Source organism: Phragmites australis, chromosome 21 (assembly GCF_958298935.1).
Source record: "Phragmites australis chromosome 21, lpPhrAust1.1, whole genome shotgun sequence".
NCBI classification, from domain to species: domain Eukaryota; kingdom Viridiplantae; phylum Streptophyta; class Magnoliopsida; order Poales; family Poaceae; genus Phragmites; species Phragmites australis.
The window spans coordinates 8,677,151-8,696,858 of record NC_084941.1 but is presented as its reverse complement, the minus strand read 5'-3'; the positions used below and the strand labels follow the sequence as shown (position 1 = coordinate 8,696,858).

Sequence of the window (19,708 nt, the reverse complement as noted above, 5' to 3'; positions counted from 1 at the left end):
CATCTACATATATAACAAGATGATGTGGTCAATACTGTAACCCTATGCTCACCATAATTAGAAAAGACGGTCTACTTGTTCAGAAACCACGTGGCACATACAAATATATATAGGTGACATGACCATACCATGATCCGGCATTCACCGCCGTTTATGAGGATGGCCTGCCACTTTTGATACTAGCTAGCAACCACAAACTATCAAAGGCCACATCATGCATAGTCATCTCTACCTAGGATACTAGCTAGCAACCACAAACTATCGAAAGCCACAACATACATGGTCATCTCTACCTAGGCTGGTTCAATATTACACGCTATCTATGTATTTATCAAGTGATGTGGGCATACCTTGACCTAACCCTCACCACCTATCTCGAGGATGACCAACCCAATTTTGGAACTAGTGGGCATCCACGCAACATTGAGAGCCACTATTGACATAGCCCTTACAATCTTGGTCTACGCTATTTGAAACCACAATATATTCAGATGATGGGGTTTACAGACTCTGCCCCTCATGCTATTAACAAGTATAGCCGACCCAATTTTGAAAGTATCGAACATACATACACCATTGAAATCCACAATTGACATATCTCTTGAAGCATTGGTCTGCCTTTTAAAACTACATGCCAACTATGTATATCTTCAAGTGATGTAATCATACTCATGTTCTGCCCTCATCGCTATTCATAACTACGGCCTACCTATTTTCAGATGTAGCGAGCATCCATACACTATCAAAAATCACAACTGACATATCCCTTACAGTCTTATCTACGCGTTTTGAAACAACAAGCCAACCACATATATCTTCAAGTGATGTAGCAATAGCTTGACCCGACGCTCGCCGCTGGTCCACCATTTCTAAACTAGCAAGCATCTATACACACCATCGAAATTCACACCTGTCATAGTCTTCGCTGCCTTGGTCTCTCCACCCTTGGACAGTTGGACTACATGACATCTATCCAAGTGACACGATCACACTATGATTCGATTCTCACCGTCGATCACAAAGGATAACACGCCAGTTTTGGAACTAGTGAGCATCCGTCCATCCACCGCCAAAATGTCAAGTCCTTGTCACCGCAGTCCACGCACACCGAAACTTCGCCCCTTCCACTCTAGCAGGGCTCGCGGCGAGCGGGAGCCATGAAGATCCCGTTCGTGTCCAAACGGTCGCACCGGTCGAGCGAGGCCGCGGGGCCGTCGAACCCGCCCCCAGCCGCGGAGCAGCAGCAGCCGCCGTCCCCGGCGAGGTCCGCGGCGGCGTCCTCGTCGCCCCCCGCGGCGGCAGCGGGCGCCGGAGAGGAGGACTTCATTTCGCAGGAGGAGGAGTACCAGATGCAGCTGGCGATGGCGCTGTCGGCGTCGGCCTCGGTGCCGGGCGGCGGGGGCGCGGGGGACCCCGACGGGGAGCAGATCAGGAAGGCGAAGCTGATGAGCCTCGGGAGGGGCGACCCGGGCGTCGCGGACGATCGCGGCAGGGGAGACACCGCGGAGTCACTCTCACGGCGATACCGGGTAAGCCTACCGAATTCTGTTGTTTCGCTGTGTATATAGTAACTGGTATAGAATTTTATTGATTTATTGTGGATTACAGGATTGGACTAATAATGTCCCTGTTATTTCTTACTAGACAAAGCGCTTTGTGTGTACATTTTGCCACTTTGATGGTTTGATATAGCCTTAGCCCTTAGCCTATGATGCCGTATCATCAATGAGAGTGTGGTAGAGTTCAGCTAGTTGGATACCTTAAAACAGTTTCAGCACTATAGTCGATTAATTTCCAATATTTGGTGTAACACGTGTAGATTTCCCAATACCAAAATATGTAGATATCGTCACATGAGAATAATAGTAAGCATTCATCCTAAAAAATATTTCTCTATCATTATAGTTTTATTAACTTCCGTTACTGTATATTTAGAAATAGTAATGATTGACTGTATGAATAGGAGACCGTGTCCATGTTCTAGATCTCAACTCATATTTGCATGTTATATGGTGTCTTGCTTGCGCAGTTGAAACAAGTCCTTCCCTTGTCGGGCGTGTAAAACATGTTGCATGCGCATGAAGATATGCATTGACTTCTTTCTTTCTGAGTCCATTACGTCTACTCTGCTCCTTTAAAATGTGCAAACACTAGCAGAAAAAGGATCTAGGAGCTTTTAAGACATGCATGTCTTTGCAGTTATAGGGTACGTTGAATAGAGTAGTGGAGGGTAAGAAGATCACTTTCTGCCATGTACGAAGCCAGGAGAATAACTAGGCAAGCAAAGAAGCAGAAGTTGGGCGTGAAATCAGCGATATCTGTTAGCCATGTCCAAGATTGAAGATTTGCAGCCTTTCTAGCTCTTGTAGCTAGATTTTAGAATTTTCACAAAGTAAGTCCAGGGGATTAAAATGGAAAAAAGAAGAAGGAAACAACTATTCTCGCATGGTTTCATATTCAGATATAATAGAAAGTATTAATGCCACTTGCATGTATGTTAATCTACTCCTTGTTCTGATCTGATGTATAGGACAAGTGCCCCAAAAGTATGACAATTACTTCGCATGCATGGTGTACATGGTCTTTAGCTCCATTAGCAATACCTCCCTTTATCTAAACAAAAAAGATTAATCACAATTCATGACTGTTTCCTTGCATGGTAGCTCTTTCAATGGTATTGGCACCTCGCATAGAGAAGTCGTATCCATATAAAATCATATTCCATAGTTCTAAATTTTTGTATTTGATTTTTTAGAAGCCAACTGGTTTTCATATTAATGGTAACCGCCAAGATTACCAATACCCGGCATCAATTTTCTGGTTCCTGCTAGTTTCTTTTTACCCTGTGGAGGAGCACACTGAAGAGTTGCGGACATTATCATATTGAAAGAATCGGAGTGTGGCAATTCATGTCATCAGAAAGTGTCCAAACCACTAAGCAATAGTGTCAGCTTATAGGGTATCTTCATTGTCAATTGTCATAGGGTACTTGATGAGCAGATGCTGTCTAACTCTGATTTCTTTATGTTTTGGAACTAAACCCTTGTTGTTGTATCCATTTCTGACTCAATTTTGTATTCTAACTTATTTTAGGAATACAACTTTCTTGATTACAATGAGAAAGTTATTGATGGATTCTACGACATATTTGGCCTCTCTGCGGAGTCGTCCAGGCAGAAAAATATTCCATCGCTTGCTGAGCTTCAGATGAGCATTGGGGATCTTGGATTTGAAGTGATTGTGATTGACCATAAATTTGATAATGCCTTAAGGGAGATGAAGGAAGTAACGCAATGCTGCTTGTTGGGCTGTGCTGATATTTCAGTATCGGTGCGTCGAATAGCTGAAGTTGTTGCAGAAAATATGGGTGGTCCTGTGCTAGATGCAAATGAAATGTTTACTAGGTGGTTGGGCAAAAGCATTGAGCAGAGGACATCACATCAGACAAGTCTGCTGCCAATTGGCCGCATTGAGATAGGCTTGTCTCGTCATCGTGCCCTACTTTTCAAGGTTGGCTCTTTTTTAAAAACATTAAGTACAATGCTTGTTTCTCATGTATGTAGAGTTCATTCCACCAATTCTTCATATGCCTGTTTGGCTATAATTTGATGAATATGAAGAAAAGTTATAACAGTTTTATGTTGGTAAACAGCAAAACAGATTTTACATTAAATAGATAATAAATTTATCTTAAGATATCAACCTTTATGTTGTACACATTTTCCCCACTGCATTTCATTTTATCAATTTTTCTGTCTCACCGTGTCTCCTCTTGAAGTTGAAGTGTCTTGTTTATTCTGCCAGTAGATTGGATTAATGGTTTCTTCAGTAGATAAGTTGGAAATATAGTGATGGTGTTAAGGAGTAAATAATCAAGAGGCATCTTCCACATATGCACACCAACAAAATGAACACGAGATTACCAAAGCTGGGGAGCTAATATATTACTTCACCAGTATAATTAATTAGCACACTTCCAAATGACTTATTAACGAGCGCTGTTTTTAGAAGCATGGTTTCTCTGGTCTTGCTGACACGCTCATTTGTATCCATGCAGATCCTTGCTGATAGTGTTGGTATCCCATGCAAGCTGGTTAAAGGGAGTCATTACACTGGTGTTGAAGATGACGCTATTAACATCATAAAGATGGACAATGATAGGTACTTTCATACTAATCATGATTTTAAGCGTTCATCAACTACACTTCCACTGTCAAAATAATCCATTGAGGCATTATTAGTCTGCTGTTGTTGTTAACACTGCACTAGTGTACTTACTTTATTTGCATCTACTTCTGTTGATTAGTTTCCTCCACTTAATTTTTTTCTGTAGGGAATATTTGGTCGATATTATGGCTGCCCCTGGCACTCTTATTCCAGCAGATGTCTTTAATTCAAGAGGCACTTCATTCAATACCAATCAATTATTGGGTCAGAATCAAGTGACTGATTCAGTAAGTAACATGGACAATGAACCAGTTGCATTACAATTTGAGCGTAAGCACAACCAATTGCATATGCCTAGCAATAGCAATTGGATATCAGACAATCATTCAGGGTATGAGAAGACAATTGCTCCGTCTGCTCAGAATCCTTGGGCTGATACATTATCAGTGACTGCTAGAAGTAGTGCTAGTGCACCCTGTGCATTGGCACCTCAGATGAAATTAGATCAACCGTCAACTGCTGGTGCACATTCAAAGCAGAAAGAGGACTTGGAATTACTTCCAGACTCTCAAGACAATGAGTCCAAAAAACTATTTTCAGATCTTAATCCTTCTAGGGCTATTGGATCTGGGAAAAGTTCAGTGGCATTCAAGGGACTAGACAACAGGAACAACGAGTTCCAAAGACGTAGAGAGAATGTAGCCCCGATCCCTGCAAGATTACAACAGCCATTGGTGATAAAAAACTGGTCTGCTTTTAATGACATTTCCAACAACAAGCAGTACAACTTTGCTGATGGGTTGGCTCCTCGCAGAAATGTTATCGACAATGTTGAATCATCATCTCAGGTGCCCTGGTCAGCTGCAAAGCATTACAATTCTAATTCTGTAGAGCGCAACAATAGGTCATATGTGGCACCAGTTCATAACTATGACAATGGAACGATTGGTACCTCATCTATGACCACAGCCTCTACCTCCGGAGAGTGCCTTGATAGGTCAAACATGGGAGCTGCTTCTGATTTTGACATGATTGGTACCTCTTCTGTGAACACAGCTTGTACATATGGAATTGGGAAGGTTGCAGAAAAGGGCCCTTGTGATGATGTGGAAAAAGTTCCCATGTGTTCTAGATTTGACGGTCAACCTTCTGCTAATGCACAAGGGTTTGCTTTACAAGCGAACGAGAACAAGGAAAACTATGGCAAGCATGACCACAAAAAGTTATATCCTGATCCAAGAAAGTCCCCTCCTGACAGATTCATGGGTTCACCAAAGCAGCACTCAGGGTCTGTTTCTCCATCCTTAGTTGGTTCAAGCAGGGTTGACATGATGTTGGAGGATGTATCTGAATGTGAAATCCTCTGGGAAGACCTTGTAATTGGTGAAAGGATTGGATTAGGTACACTAATGTTTTATCTATCCTCTACTGATCTTTCCACTCAGTTTAACATAGTTCATGGGGTCCTTTGTTGTAAATAAATATTCATCCAGCATTAGGGTAGAAAAGTTATGCTTCAAAATTCTTTACTCTATATGTCCTATCATAAGTATGGATATTCTTATCTATTACGCCACTGGAGCCATTATGTTCCACTAACTTGCATCATTTACATCTTTTTTATTTTGATATCAATTTGATACATATAAGGTGTCCTATGTTCTTTGAATGTGGTGACAGAATGATTTTCTCCTTTCTATTTTTAGGTTCATATGGAGAAGTCTACCATGCTGATTGGAATGGAACTGTAAGTAGTTTTCCATTTTAACTTTGTATGGAACTTATATTGAGCTCAGTACACTAATCTGATTTACATGCTATGTGAATTACTGATTGCACAACTCAAATAACAATTAACAAGTCAAAGCAGGGTCTGTGTTTGCTATTTCTTCTGATTGGATCTCGTGATCACTGTTATGACAGTTTGATATTCTGCTTATTACAGGAAGTAGCTGTAAAGAAATTCTTGGATCAAGAGTTCTATGGTGATGCTCTGGATGAGTTCCGTTGTGAAGTAGGTGAAATATTTTGCTTTTGGTACCCACAAGCTTTGTTGAAATGCTACTTTCATACTACAAATATAGTTCTCTTTTGCTGAAACATTTGATAATTCGAATATACTCTTTCAATAGGTGAGGATTATGCGCCGGCTTAGTCATCCAAACATTGTGCTCTTTATGGGTGCGGTAACACGGCCTCCGAACTTATCCATTGTATCAGAATATCTTCCAAGGTATAAATTAGGTTTTCTTTAATGATTTATGAAACAACTAGGTCAAAATAGTTGTTTTCGAGTACCTTTATCAGCGATTTCCAAAAAAAAGGGCCTTGGTCGATGCATCATGGCACTGTTTGTAGCTGATTAGTGGGTACTGATGCAATGCTTAATGCATGGTAAAACTTGAAAAGAAACAATGCTGAACATGGTACATGTAATTAATGTGGTATTGCGATGGTTGACCAGCTTTACATAAATGCATGTACTAATTTACATGTTACCATGGGCTACATAAATGTGCTCAATTTTCTCAATGAAATGCTCTTTTAGACTAAAGTTAAACCTATTATCATGAATCTTTTGTGACACTTGCATTTTTAATCAGTGCTGGCTCAAATGGTTCCTGTTTCAACATTGACTTCTATCTAATTGTTTCTTTTTTCAGGGGAAGCTTACATAAGATTATTCATCGTCCTAATTGTGAAATTGATGAGAAGCGTAGGATTAAGATGGCCCTTGATGTGGTAAGAGTGAAATTCAGATCTTGTAGTTTCATGTTTATTTTCATTTGTCGGTCCATACGCCATGCCTATGATTATGTTCTCTCTGTAGGCAAGAGGCATGAACTGCCTCCATACAAGTGTACCAACAATTGTTCACCGGGATCTAAAATCACTAAACTTACTGGTTGACGATAATTGGACAGTTAAGGTATCTAAAGCCCTTCGAGAACTGAAGCCTGAACTCTTATTGCTTTACCATTTCTGGATTACTATTGGCTAACAAATTAAATTTACACAGGTCTGTGATTTTGGACTTTCACGTTTAAAGCACAGTACGTTTTTGTCATCCAAATCCACTGCTGGAACTGTAAGTACCCATGATGTTTAGATAGTAGAATGACTCTTTTATTTTAGCTGTGGTAGAAACGTTATAGAATTTATTGTTTCCCCTTGTTGTACCAGCCGGAGTGGATGGCACCAGAGGTATTGCGGAATGAGCAATCCAATGAGAAGTAAGTGATTTTATAGTATCATTTTTTAGTGCTGTTGTTTGTCAGCTTAGGTTGAGACAAATTTTCATTCGTTCACCTAAATAGTAGTAAGTTAAAACCTGAAGGGTGTTTCTGGACAAAAAAGCTAATGGAATCACTAACTTGAATTTTGTGGGTAAGCCACAATTGCCTGAGGGGAGCTTAATTGACTCATAAGAAGGCTCCTCTTAGTGGAAATGTGGAATCAATGGCTTTATAAGCTTGATACAGTGTAGTGTCATTTTTTATGTCCTATTTGGAGCCTTTGGTGGTTGATTTCGTCTGTCTCCCTACCTGTTAATTCATGCAAGGACTGTCTTTCTGAAACATATTATTATAGCTTTGGTCTTCACATGATAAATTCCATAGCTCTTAAAGTCTAACTCTTTGCTTTTCCTTTGATAAATGTTGAATTGGATACCTAGTTCTCAACTTTGTGCTGAACAAACTATGTTTTTTTCTTTTCCAAACGCGTAGGAGACCTGCGTGTTTTCAGGATTATGAGATGGATTGCTAAGAGCAATGGCTGATATACTCTGATATCTAGTTTTTATTAAATCCTTTGAAACACGGACACGCCACAGATTTGCCGCACCCGCACTACGTGCCGTGTCCGACTCCAATACGGCGCCGATACGTCTCTGATACGTATCGGCCGAGTATCGAACTATTTCTAATTTAAAATAAAGATGTTTAATTTTTGACACGTCGTGGACACGCGAGCGACGCGGCCTAGACACGGCCTGGCCCATATTGGGCCCGTACGTGGTGTATGTATGGCTTGGCCCGTATGCAACCCTAGAGCTGCCACGCATTTGCAGCAGCGCCGTACCCGAGCTGTGCCCGAGCTCCTCGCCGCGCCCTCACTGCGCCCGAGCTGCGCCCCTCGCCGCGCCCCTCGATGCTGGCAGGTGAGTCCGGCCTCCGTGTGCTTCACTGCTTGTTCATTTTGCTATTACAAAGAGGAAACCGCCGCGGATCGCCACCACCAGCCGCCTGAGATTGACGCGGTTCGCCGCCAGCCACCACCGGACCTGCTTGCTGAGTGCATCCTCTTCAATTCAGTTTTATACAACTGACCAGCTGCAGCTTGATATTCAACTAATTTCTTTTATCAATTATCATTCATGAATCAAACATATATATAAAAAATAATTATTAAAGTACATAGCCGCATGGCGGTATCGGTCATTTTGGGAGAATGCCGCACCGCGGTGTCCGATACGTGTGGTGTCCGATACGCGTGTCGGTATCGGTGTAATCTAGATTACATCTACCATGAAGGGTTCTTAAATTCTTTTAGTTCATCTCTGGTTACTTAATATTGTTTTGCATAACCAAATCTTACTGGATGGCTGAGGGTGCACATAAGGCATGCGATGTCTTTTAATGGTCCGTTGGAATGATCTGATCCCCACTATACACTGCCGCATGGAGCACATAATTATAAGGCTAAAAATCAGTTGTGAAATTTCTGATATTATCTTGTAGAGATCAGAACTTTCATACGACTTGACCGATCACTGTTTTTTTCTTTCTGAAGAACTGAGCTTCTGTTTCTTCCAGGCCTTTTCCTTTTCTTTCTGTTGGAACATTACCAGTAAAACATTGGCAATAATACACATTCATCTCCTGAGTCTTGCAGGTGTGATGTTTACAGCTTTGGTGTCATCTTGTGGGAACTAGCAACGCTAAGAAAGCCATGGCAGGGAATGAACCCCATGCAAGTTGTGGGTGCAGTTGGCTTCCAGGACCGACGGCTTGATATTCCCAAAGAAGTTGATCCTTTAGTAGCAAAGATCATACGGCACTGCTGGCAGAAGTGAGTTTTCAGATGTATTAGCTTATTTTAATTTGGACAGGAAAGACATGAAGGCTTCTTTTCTGGTACTGTTGATTGAGCTTGTAATCTTTTTGTTGCATGCGAACTAATACATGGTCTGTTTGTGTCATTTTCACTTTCCAGGGATCCAAACTTGCGCCCTTCTTTTGGCCAATTGACGAGCTATCTGAAGACATTGCAAAGGCTAGTAGTTCCTTCTCATCAGGAGATACCGAGCCCACATGCGCCGCAACAAATATGGGTGAACTACAGCCCTTGAGGTTATCATACACCAAATGTGAACGAAGAGTAACTATGATTTTGTCTCCGTATATTCGGGTTCAGTAGTCTGCAAAGGTATGGCTTGATTGAGAACCCAAGCCCCAGTACCTGACATGCAGTCATCCTTGCTGTTGCAAGAAAAAGCTTGGCAGCACAGTATGTACAGTACAATACAGTATAGGGCTATAGACCCATCAGATAACAGCCAGAAAAAAAGAAAAGAAATAGGGCCTGTTTGGATGAGGGTATTTCACTGGACGGTTTCTGGATCTAGTTCAAATTTGAATTAAATACAAAATTTTCCATTGAAATACCCCCAATCCAAACATACCCTATTTGGCAATTGTATCTTGCTTCTTATGTGTCACCTTTCTTTTCCTTTTTGCCATACCGAGTGCAAGCGTGCTGGAAGGCAGCGTGCTTGTTGTGCCGTGTGGATTATGGAAACATAGTAATAGTAATAAAAAAAAAAGCAAATGTGTTACTGTGTGGCTGAGTTAATCAAAATTCAGCCACCTTATAATGAAGATATCAGTCTACATTCTGGAGCATTTCGCATCGTGTGTTGAGGCACCTGGCTCTGGCTGTCGCTTGTTAACACATTTGCTCTCGGTGTTGGTGTGTTGTGGTGTTGAGCTACCGGTCCACGTCGACGAACTTTCTTGGCGTGCATCGGAAAGGAAAGGAAGGCGAGTGGTATCTTCGAACTGTTATCGCTGAGATCACCTGCACGGGAGCGGCAAAATAAGGTTTCTGGACGGCGCGTCCACTTGCGTAGCCACTCTACGACTTCATGCGACCTCCTGCTTCTCTGGTCAGTCTTCTCATCGAACTTGGCCGGTTTTGTTTTTTCAGTTTGGTCAGTCTTCTCATCAAACTCTGGTCAGTCTACGCTGCCTCAACTCTCTGCACCGATCCTCCACTGCGTCAAGCTGACACAACGTTCTGGTTTTTCATCAAGCTCAAAGTAAGAATGGCTTACACTCTGTTCGCGTTCTTATGTGTAGAAGTGCTATTTTGAGATGCCTGCTGCTTTGGATTTGTACTAAGAATAATATGAGCAGCGCATCACTTATATTCTGCGTATTTTGCCTTTGTTTAAATTTTGGAATTAACTCTGTGCCCAAATTTCCTACAGTAAGAACATGTTCTATGAGAATTTACTACAGTTCGCGAAAGTGCAAATTAATAAGAACCTTCCTATTCTCACTTAGCGCCTACGAAGCGTCGGCTCGGTTATTTAGCTCACGCTACTACTTCGACTTCCAGTTGTTCTTTTCTATATAATTTCCTATTCGGTTCTACTTAAACTAGACCATTTTGTGGTCGTTGTGTAACATTTGTTTCACCGATCCTTCTTAATACAAAGATACGTAGTTTTCCTACATATTCGCGAAAAAAATATTAATCTCTAACGGTCAGGTTGCTCTCACAAATATGTCGTTTCCATTCAAGCAATAGGCGCCCACACGGCATTTCCCAGCCAATGAATCTTGATCAGACATAACACTCAATCTTTTGGTGCACATGAACAAATAATTTCAGAACTGTATGCCGGTTAGTAGCTTGCAATTGGAAGTTAGAAAACAAAATGCTAACATTTACGGAATTCCACCACTCTTCTGATGTAAACTTCACAATGCAGCAAACTCATCAGCACACCGACGATGCCGATGCCGGTGACAGCACCTGTGTTTTCAGAGAGATTGTCGCTTTCCATGCCGCCTCCTGGAGAAACATAACAGGAAAAAGGAGTCATTTTGCTGTGAAATGTTCTGAAACTTAGACCGAGGAAATGTATCGAAAACAAGTAATTAGTATGCAGGGTGCTAACTGCTACGGTCCTGAAAACTGGAAAATTAGCAGTAACTCGCGATGTTTAGAGTTGTCTGTCTAGAAATTGATCTGGCCTCATCATCGGAGGCGGTAGCTTCACCTTCTATTCCCTTCATTCTTTCCATAAAAGTGCTGTCAACATACGAATGGCAAAACAAGTGCCACCTGAAAAGGAAATGGTCTATCTTGATCTAGATTTCACTGAAAAGATGCTCCGCAAAGAAGTACCTTTTGACAGCTTCAACCAGTGTTTTTTCATCACTATGCCAATCGGTAAGAATTCTGTCAATGAAGCGAGCTGAAAAGGCACTATTTAAGGCCTGTTTGTTAGAGCTACAACTCTAAAATTTTTTAGCACTGGATATTCTTAGCTCTAGGAATTTATGGAACTGAAGCTATGGATACATTGATGATAGTTAGGTGAGCTATTTTGTTTCTATTTTAGACTAAAAATAATAACTTAAACCATTTTATTATAACATACAATCTCAAAGTCTTAGTGAAACAAGTTGTAGTTGGAGCACCAGATAGGATGATACCAAAAAGATTCATTGTTTTATTAACAAACCACACACGCGTTCTCTCCAATGTCTAAAGCGATTTAGCACAATTATGCAACCTTCCATAATATACAACCTTTTTTCCTGTGATAAAAAAGCACCTCCTGAAATACAACTCCAATAAATTAGCAATTTCAGTGAAAAGGAGGAGACCTTGATGCATGAACAACAAAGAGTCAATGCATCCAGAAATGTATAAGGTTAAGGTTTGTTTCCCCTGGACCCCGCTCCCAGTCCAGGAGGAAAACACAAGCAGGTTAACCTCACGTCGATCTGGAGGGTTGCCCAGCACCAGCAGCGCGAAGTGGTCGCCCAAGGAAGGGAGACAAGCGGCCTTCAATGGATCCAACCGGGTGGCTCAAGATGACAAGCAATGGCTTCGGTCAGGCAGCAGACGACGAGCTGCAAAGCGTCAAGATGAAGAGCCCCTGCACTGCAGCGTTAAGGATTCATCCAGCCGCGGCCGCTCAGGATGAAGAACAGCGGCAGTAGGGATGGTGTCGGTACGCAAGTGCAATGTGCAATGGAGGAAGAGACCGATAACTAGAGAAGAGACAACTGTATCCTAGTTTTGTCCCTGACACGCAGGTCCTTGTATTCATCGGAGGGCTCTAGAGGGCAAAAATTCAAAACTAGATAACATATGTAATCGTATTTACCGAAATAGACAATATGTTAGCGTATTTACAATTTTAGCGTGTCGTATGTGGGTCCGCGTCAGGGACAATGGCGCGAACGTTGGACGTGTTCACGCCATCATGACTGGCGCGGACATCCTTGTTGCGATCCTTCCAGTGCATGCCTGCCGCTTGCTACAAAATGAGGAGCGAGCAGCAGAGCGTAAAGCAAGGAGCAGAGCGCGAGGCGAGGAGGAGCAGTAGCGCGAGATCAGTTATGTCGTTTGATACTGTGTTGTCATTTCATGTAATTACCAACTTTCAATAAAATTTGAAATTATTTGCTAATTTAATTGTCATTTGATGCCGACGTATTTTCATTTCATGTAATTACCAATTTTCAACAAAATTTAAAATTATTTGCTAATTTAAGTGTCATTTGATACCGACGTATTTTCATTTCATGTAATTACCAACTTTCAATAAAATTTGAAATTATTTACTAATTTAACTGTCATTTGATACCGGCGTGTTGTCATTTCATGTAATTGCCAACTTTCAATAAAATTTGAAACTATTTGCTACAAATGACATAACTGATCTTGCGTTGCTACCCCTCCTCGCCTCGCGCTCTGTTTCTTGCCTTGCGCTTTGCTGCTCTCTCCTCATTTTGTAGCAGGCGGCAGGCGACGCGTTGAAAGCATTGTAAGAGGATGTCCGCGCCAGTCATGATGGCGCGGACACGTCCAACGTCCGCACCATCGTCCCTGGCGCGGACCCACATACGCCGCTACAGCTCATATTCGGCACACCGTGTGCCGAATACGGTTGATATTCAGCACACGGTGTGTCGAATATGGCCTACAGTGCCATATTCGACACACCGTGTGCCGAATATGAGCTACAGTGACATATTCGGTAAGTGAAATACGGATGTTAAAATTATAAATATGCTGACATATTGTCTATTTCGGCAAATACAGTCGTGTATGTTGTCTAATTTTGAATTTTTACCGGCTTTAGAGCCGAATATATACACATACAGGTGCGGGTGAGTGTGGTGAATATGCACAAGGCTCCTTATACAATGGGGAAATACAAAACAGAAAAACAAGCTATGCATATACTAACACTATCTACCAGTATCATTTGAGCTTTACTAATGAGAATATTTTGGCCTGACCACATAGCATTATAGGCTGTTGGGTTTATGAACCATGCTGCTGGCACAATGGGTGCTATGAGAAATATGCACAGTACACAATCCTACACACAAATGGCATGCGCTCCCTACTTAGTAAAACAATTATCTCCGGACTGGTCCTTGCAGAAAATTACCTCGAGAGAGTTTAGAATAGACAATATCATACATGAACTCTAATAACACAATACAGATTATAATTGCTCGGTAGAAATAGCTCTTGGTGTAATCAGGAACACCCCGCATCTTTCTGTTACCTGAGAAAATGTTTCTTATTTACCGCAAGTTCATAATAATGCAGCACATCTTATGAAAAAGATGTGCCGAACGACGACCCCAAGAAACTGCACATCTGCCTCTACGCGTCAGTTGCGCTCGTCGCGGTCGCCGCTTCCTCACCACCGCTCTTCATCGGCGGCGAGAAGGGATCCTACCGACGAGTTTGCCTCCACAAGGCCGGCCCTTAGCTCCTAGTTGCTATGATCTGAAATCTGATGCTCTGATATACAGGTGCCTCTCTAACAGGCAGCTATCCTGCCGGTTCCATTCGAAAGATATACAGGTGCCTCTCCCATCTGGTGCAGTTCCGATTGGATCTTTTTCTTCTTCTTTTTTGGATTGGGCAGATTGCTTGCTTCAGGAAGTCTCAACAAAATTTATTCCCTTGATTTACTTAGATTGGATGATTAATTCTGTGCGAGATGGCAAATATACTTCGATTATTTTGAGTGCCTGTTTATGTCGATTCTATTTTTTGACATAAACATCAGTGGTTGCCTAGAGGCTAATTTCGAAAGTTACTATAACTTGAACATCTGAATTGCCGGAGTAGAATCAGGTCTTCTTGTTGGACTGCTAAAAGCCTTAAACTAAGTCATGCAATACAAGTTGTGCTCTGCTATTGTCCCATATTCTTGATTTGCATGTATTAGCCGTACATTCATTCTAATATCGATAACCCAACAGGAACAACAGATGGTGATGCCAGGCCACCGCGAGTCAAATCTCCAGAAGGAACTGAACAGGTACATTCCCACCGCTGCAGCCTTTGGTGGTGTGTGCATCGGCGCTTTGACTGTTCTAGCCAACTTCATGGGAGCTATACAGCATCGATACGGATACGGCTATCGGTATCGGGCCGATACGGATACGGGGATATAATATTTTTCCAAAAAATCCAATATCAAATATGTTTTAATATTTTAAAAAATAGTAATAATACTCCCATGCTCTCAAAGTAAACAAAACACACTGAGCAAGAATAATTGTTTGGCCATATGTGGGGAAGGGGAAGAAAAAAATCCTCACCGCAAACCTCAACAGCAGGCAAGACTGTCGGACACCTGAGTCATGATGAGTAGGAGCTTGAAGAAGTAGTCACTGCACAAAAACATAAAATCATCTCATCACATGACATCGTAACCCAAGCATCTAATCACACAGTTGCACACATCAGCACATGCTAAAGACTTTGTAAACACATGCATAACATACAGGGACAACACATCTACAACTAGACAGAGAGAAAGCATGGTGACTTTAGCTCCAAGCAGATGGGGTAAGAGGGAGCAGCTCGATTGACGATTGGGACCCAAATCGACGGCCATCGGGCCCACCCCCCGAGGCAGGCTGCAAGATCGGTCATCTACTGGACCTGGCCCTGACCATGACAGATTCCACGAGCATAGATAGAGAGGTGTGGGAGGAGGACTTACTACTTGGGGTTCATGGTAGCGGGTGGGACGAGGCAACAACTCCTGCTCTCTAGGGCGTTGGTGCCGATCCGGTGGCAACCGCCGAGAGGGAGTGAGCAGGCAGCGGCTGGCGAGACGAGAGGGAGCGTGTGGGTGGCTGGCTAGATGAGAGGGAGACACGAGCAAACGTGCGTGCGGTTGGCCATTTAGGGGGTGATTGGTTGCCTGCACGAACGCATCCCGACTCAGTGGATGCGTATAATCTCAGAGAGAAGCGTGTTTAATTGCCCGCATGCACTGTTCTAGCCTGGCATGATGGATGCAAATGCACACCTATAGTCTAACCCACGAGAGAAGCTTGATTCAACTTCCCTCCGCAGCCTGACCTCACTACTAGAAAAAATGCCTTAACTATCGGCTCTAAAGTAGCCTTCACTACTGATTTTGGAGCCGACAGTAGGCAACAGGTAGTGATAGTCCTCGACTATCATTGTCGGCCTAGGAACTAGCAGTGAAGGTGTTATCACTGCCGGCTAAAGGCTTTAGCTGGCAGTAATAGTCGACTATCATTGCCAGCTGAAGCCTTTAGCCGACAGTGATAGTTCAACTATTCAGGTTCCTGAATCGACACTTTTTGGCTCAAAAAAAGCAAAACAAAATTTATTTGTGCCTTGGCACCGACCAGCCACTGCTCACTTGACCAGTCACTCGACCAGCCACAAGTCGACAGATTTTTCACATGCGTGTGGATCAGGACTCGAACTCATGATCTCAACAGCTCGGCGAGACCCCTCTAACCATCTCGCATCTCATTCGTTCTCGAGTATAGAAGCAAAATTAATCATTTTGACATCTTCTCATCGAATATTTGAACGACTATTTGGACATCTAAATGATCTTAAATGAAAAAGTTATCAATTACAAAGTTTTATATCTCGTAGAGTTCTACAATGTTCATATAAATTTGTCTCCATTCGACTCTGTATGTAAGAGTTTGTGTCCAATCGGTGAAGTGTTTAGTAAAACAGCATAACTTTTGCATACGGAGTCTAATTTTGATGTTCGACCTCTACTTTCAAAGCTAATGACGAGACACATCCAAAAAAAAAATACACATGTTTTAACCTGTACCTTTATTGACCCTAAAAAAAGGCTCAAAAGACTTAACAGGATCTCTGAAGTTTTTTGGCAAAAACTGACCTTCACCAATTTGCTTAACAATTTTTGGAGGCATAGTGCTACATCTGAAAGTCAGTGATGTGCAGACGTTTTATTAATCTGAGTTACCAAACTCGCGATAAAAATCTTTAAATTTGTAGTTTTCAACTTTGTGGCCTTGTGTGGCTTTTTCAATGATTCATACTAGCTTTACATTAGATCTAAACCAAAAGTTTATGGTCAAGTATGTGGCTCCTTCTGTACCAGTTTTAGATATTTATTTGTGCATATATATGGCTTCAAATAAAAAATAATCAACTAAAAAGTTGTAAATATCGTCGAGAGCTATAATTTTCATATAAAGTTTGTCTTTATCTGGTTTCGTATGAAAAAATTATGAATTTTTTAAGATTATCTATCATCGATCATGACTGAAGCCTTGTTACGATTATTTGGGAATTTAAATGATCTTAAATTAAAAAGTTTTCAACTACAAAGTTGTAGATCTCTTTGAGGACTATAATTTTTATATAAAGTTTTCTACATCCGAGTTCGTATGAAAAAGTTATAAATTTTTTAAGATATAATATCATCCATTATTACTATTATCTCGTCACACGAGGCATCAGTGATACTCATTATCACTGTTGGTTCATAACACGAACCGATAGTGATACTTGACGAACTATCACTATTGATTCATGGCTAGAACTGGCGATGATAGTTCAGGTATCATTGCTGGTCAGTGCCCTCACCCGGCAGTGAAACATCACTGCCAGCTCAAGCCTTCAACAAGTAGTGATGCCCTTCAACACTGCTGGTTCATAAGTCACATTAGCTAATTCTTCCCATGCGGCTTCTGAATTGGCAGTGATACCTCATCACTGCCGGCCCATTAGGTACCGACAACGATGGGCCGGCATATATGGCCGGTTCTGTAGTAGTGCCCGACAGATGCAGGCTGCTATATCCGCTCATGCAGGTAGGTCCACTTGTTAGTGTTATAAACACCTTCATACGGTCAACCAATCAGAATCTCAGCTATTGCATCCGCTCATGCAACCTCAGATTCAGTCAACCAAACAAAAACTCAACTTAGCCTATCCAGACTAGGGATGACAATCGGGTACGATGGGTACGGGTAATGCTCACCCATACTCGTACCTGTCGATTTTTTACCCACCCACGGTATACCCACGACCCGTTACCCATGGGTACCCATTTACCCGTGGGGTGACACAACAATGTGGCATGACAGGGCGGCGTGGCGATTGCGGCGGTGAGACAGGGCAGTGGGGTGGGCCAGGGCGGGGCGGGGCAACGTGGCGGGGTGGCGCAGGGAGGCATGGGGCAGCAGCGGTGAGACGGGGTGTGCCAAGGCAATGCGACACAAGGCGGCGGCTGTGAGATGGGGCGGTGATAGCACGACGGAGTTGGCCGGGGTGGGGTATTTATATAATATAGAATGTTAGGGTTTGAAGGTGAGATATTTATATATCGGGTATACAGGTTTTGCGTATATGGGTATGTCTTACCCATATCCGTAATGTTTACCCATCGGTGTAGGATCGAGAATGGCAACTAGAGGAGGGGTGAATAGGCACCTTATAAATTTCTTGCGAATAGATGGTCCACTCCTTGTTCACCCAAAACCTGTCAAAAACGTACAAACGGAAGCATAAACTTTAGAGAGACAAAGAAAGAAAGAAAGTTCCAAAGCAACATGACTCTACGGATAGAATATAAAACATAAGCTCTATTCAAGACCATTCCATAGGTCTTTGTACACAAAAGCTTGAAAGTTGAAGCAAAAAGGAGTCACCGAAAGAAGCAACTCTCCAAATTGATGGTTCAGAGGCAAGGTGATTCAAGATACTCTTAAATACATGAGTATATAAATTTTTATGCCTATAGCAACAATAAGAACAACTTCCTAAGGTTTAAAAATCACAACTCAAAGGCAAAAACGGAAATCAACAAGAAAAATATAACCAAAAAAGGAAAACTAGTAAACTTGCAAGGGAACCAATAGAGAGAGACTAGGAGCGGAATTCAAGCATTTGGAAAAAAAATATAAACTTCATTACTCAAAGATGTCAGCCCTATTTTAGGCTGATTACAAAGATTTCTATCATAAAAACTCTCACTTATTACATAGGCTAAGCCTTCATCTTGCTCTCCTCTAAAATCCTAGCACTAGGCTCTCAAATGGGTGGCACAAGGGGCTCAAGTGGTTAGTTCAAGTTCTTCCATAGCCTTATCCCTATATTTATAGGTCTAAGAAACTTGATCCCCAAGTTTTCTAGCTTTTTTTTAAATATCTCTTTCTTGTAGTACACTTCTACATAACACAGAGGGTATTTTAGTCCATTTTCTTCTCTATTCATCGGACGACCGTGGTTCCTTCACGACTTAGCTTTGCCTCGACGCTAGCTTCGTGATGGTGCCATGCACTCCTCTAATCCTCCCATGATTTTGAGGCTAAACTGCGAAACCCTAGCACGCTTCTCAAAGCGTGACTAGTCGTCACTTGCTTCCACCAGAAGCGAGCACTCCAATGATGACACGTGTCCTCTGTCTTACGATCTTGACCGCCAGCAAGTCTCTCATGCTCCCAATCCCTCAGGCCATGTTGTTACTTGCATCGGCATCCCCTTCGCTTGACTTTGTCAACACACTATCTTCATCCTCCGTTTCATGTTTTGTTTGACCTTCACGTGTACAACTAGGATCACCCTTGACTCCGCCTGGCCTCCTTGATAGTCCGGCACCAAGTCTCCCACTTGGCCCCGATTATCCCGCCGTCGATCGCCAAGTTGCATCCATCACCTGCACACCATGAGACAAGAAAATTTGTTTCTCCAACTCCAAATCAAGTTAGTTCAAAACCAAAATCACAAATCCTCAGTTCAAAATACATTGTACTGAAAACATGTACACCGAATGATCCATGTCGTCTTTGTTCTTCACCAGCCACAGGTCGGTCTTCCAGGCATCACAGACATAGCTCTCGTTGACGAACTGGTCTGCGAAGTATTGCCAGGTTATGAACGGCAGTCCATTATGTTAAAATTTGAGGCTCAACACAAGTGGGTCTTTGCTGTGGCCCAAATTCATTTG

General features: G+C 42.2%; 1 protein-coding gene and 1 long non-coding RNA gene across 2 annotated transcripts; both read left to right on the top strand.

Moving 5' to 3' along the window:
• Nucleotides 1-995: 995 nt before the first annotated feature.
• LOC133903444 (serine/threonine-protein kinase EDR1-like) lies at nt 996-9,743 on the top strand. The gene is made up of 13 exons (XM_062344831.1): nt 996-1,529; nt 3,094-3,510; nt 4,058-4,161; nt 4,334-5,568; nt 5,874-5,914; nt 6,113-6,181; nt 6,300-6,400; nt 6,831-6,909; nt 6,998-7,096; nt 7,187-7,255; nt 7,351-7,400; nt 9,064-9,240; nt 9,385-9,743. The coding sequence occupies exons 1-13, from the start codon at nt 1,158-1,160 to the stop codon at nt 9,518-9,520; spliced, it is 2,949 nt and encodes a 982-aa protein (XP_062200815.1). The 5' UTR covers nt 996-1,157; the 3' UTR covers nt 9,521-9,743.
• Nucleotides 9,744-10,345: 602 nt separating this feature from the next.
• LOC133903445 (uncharacterized) lies at nt 10,346-11,464 on the top strand. Its single transcript, XR_009907275.1, has 2 exons — nt 10,346-10,489; nt 11,168-11,464. It is a non-coding gene; the product is annotated as an uncharacterized LOC133903445 (long non-coding RNA).
• Nucleotides 11,465-19,708: the final 8,244 nt, after the last annotated feature.

Excerpts from the sequence above, each read along its gene's own strand:
- LOC133903444 (XM_062344831.1), top strand. The coding sequence starts at position 1,158 with ATGAAGATCCCGTTCGTGTCCAAACGGTCGCACCGGTCGAGCGAGGCC. Across the intron at positions 1,530-3,093 it reads CACTCTCACGGCGATACCGG|GAATACAACTTTCTTGATTA; the intron begins GTAAGCCTACCG and ends AACTTATTTTAG. Across the intron at positions 4,162-4,333 it reads ATAAAGATGGACAATGATAG|GGAATATTTGGTCGATATTA; the intron begins GTACTTTCATAC and ends TTTTTTCTGTAG.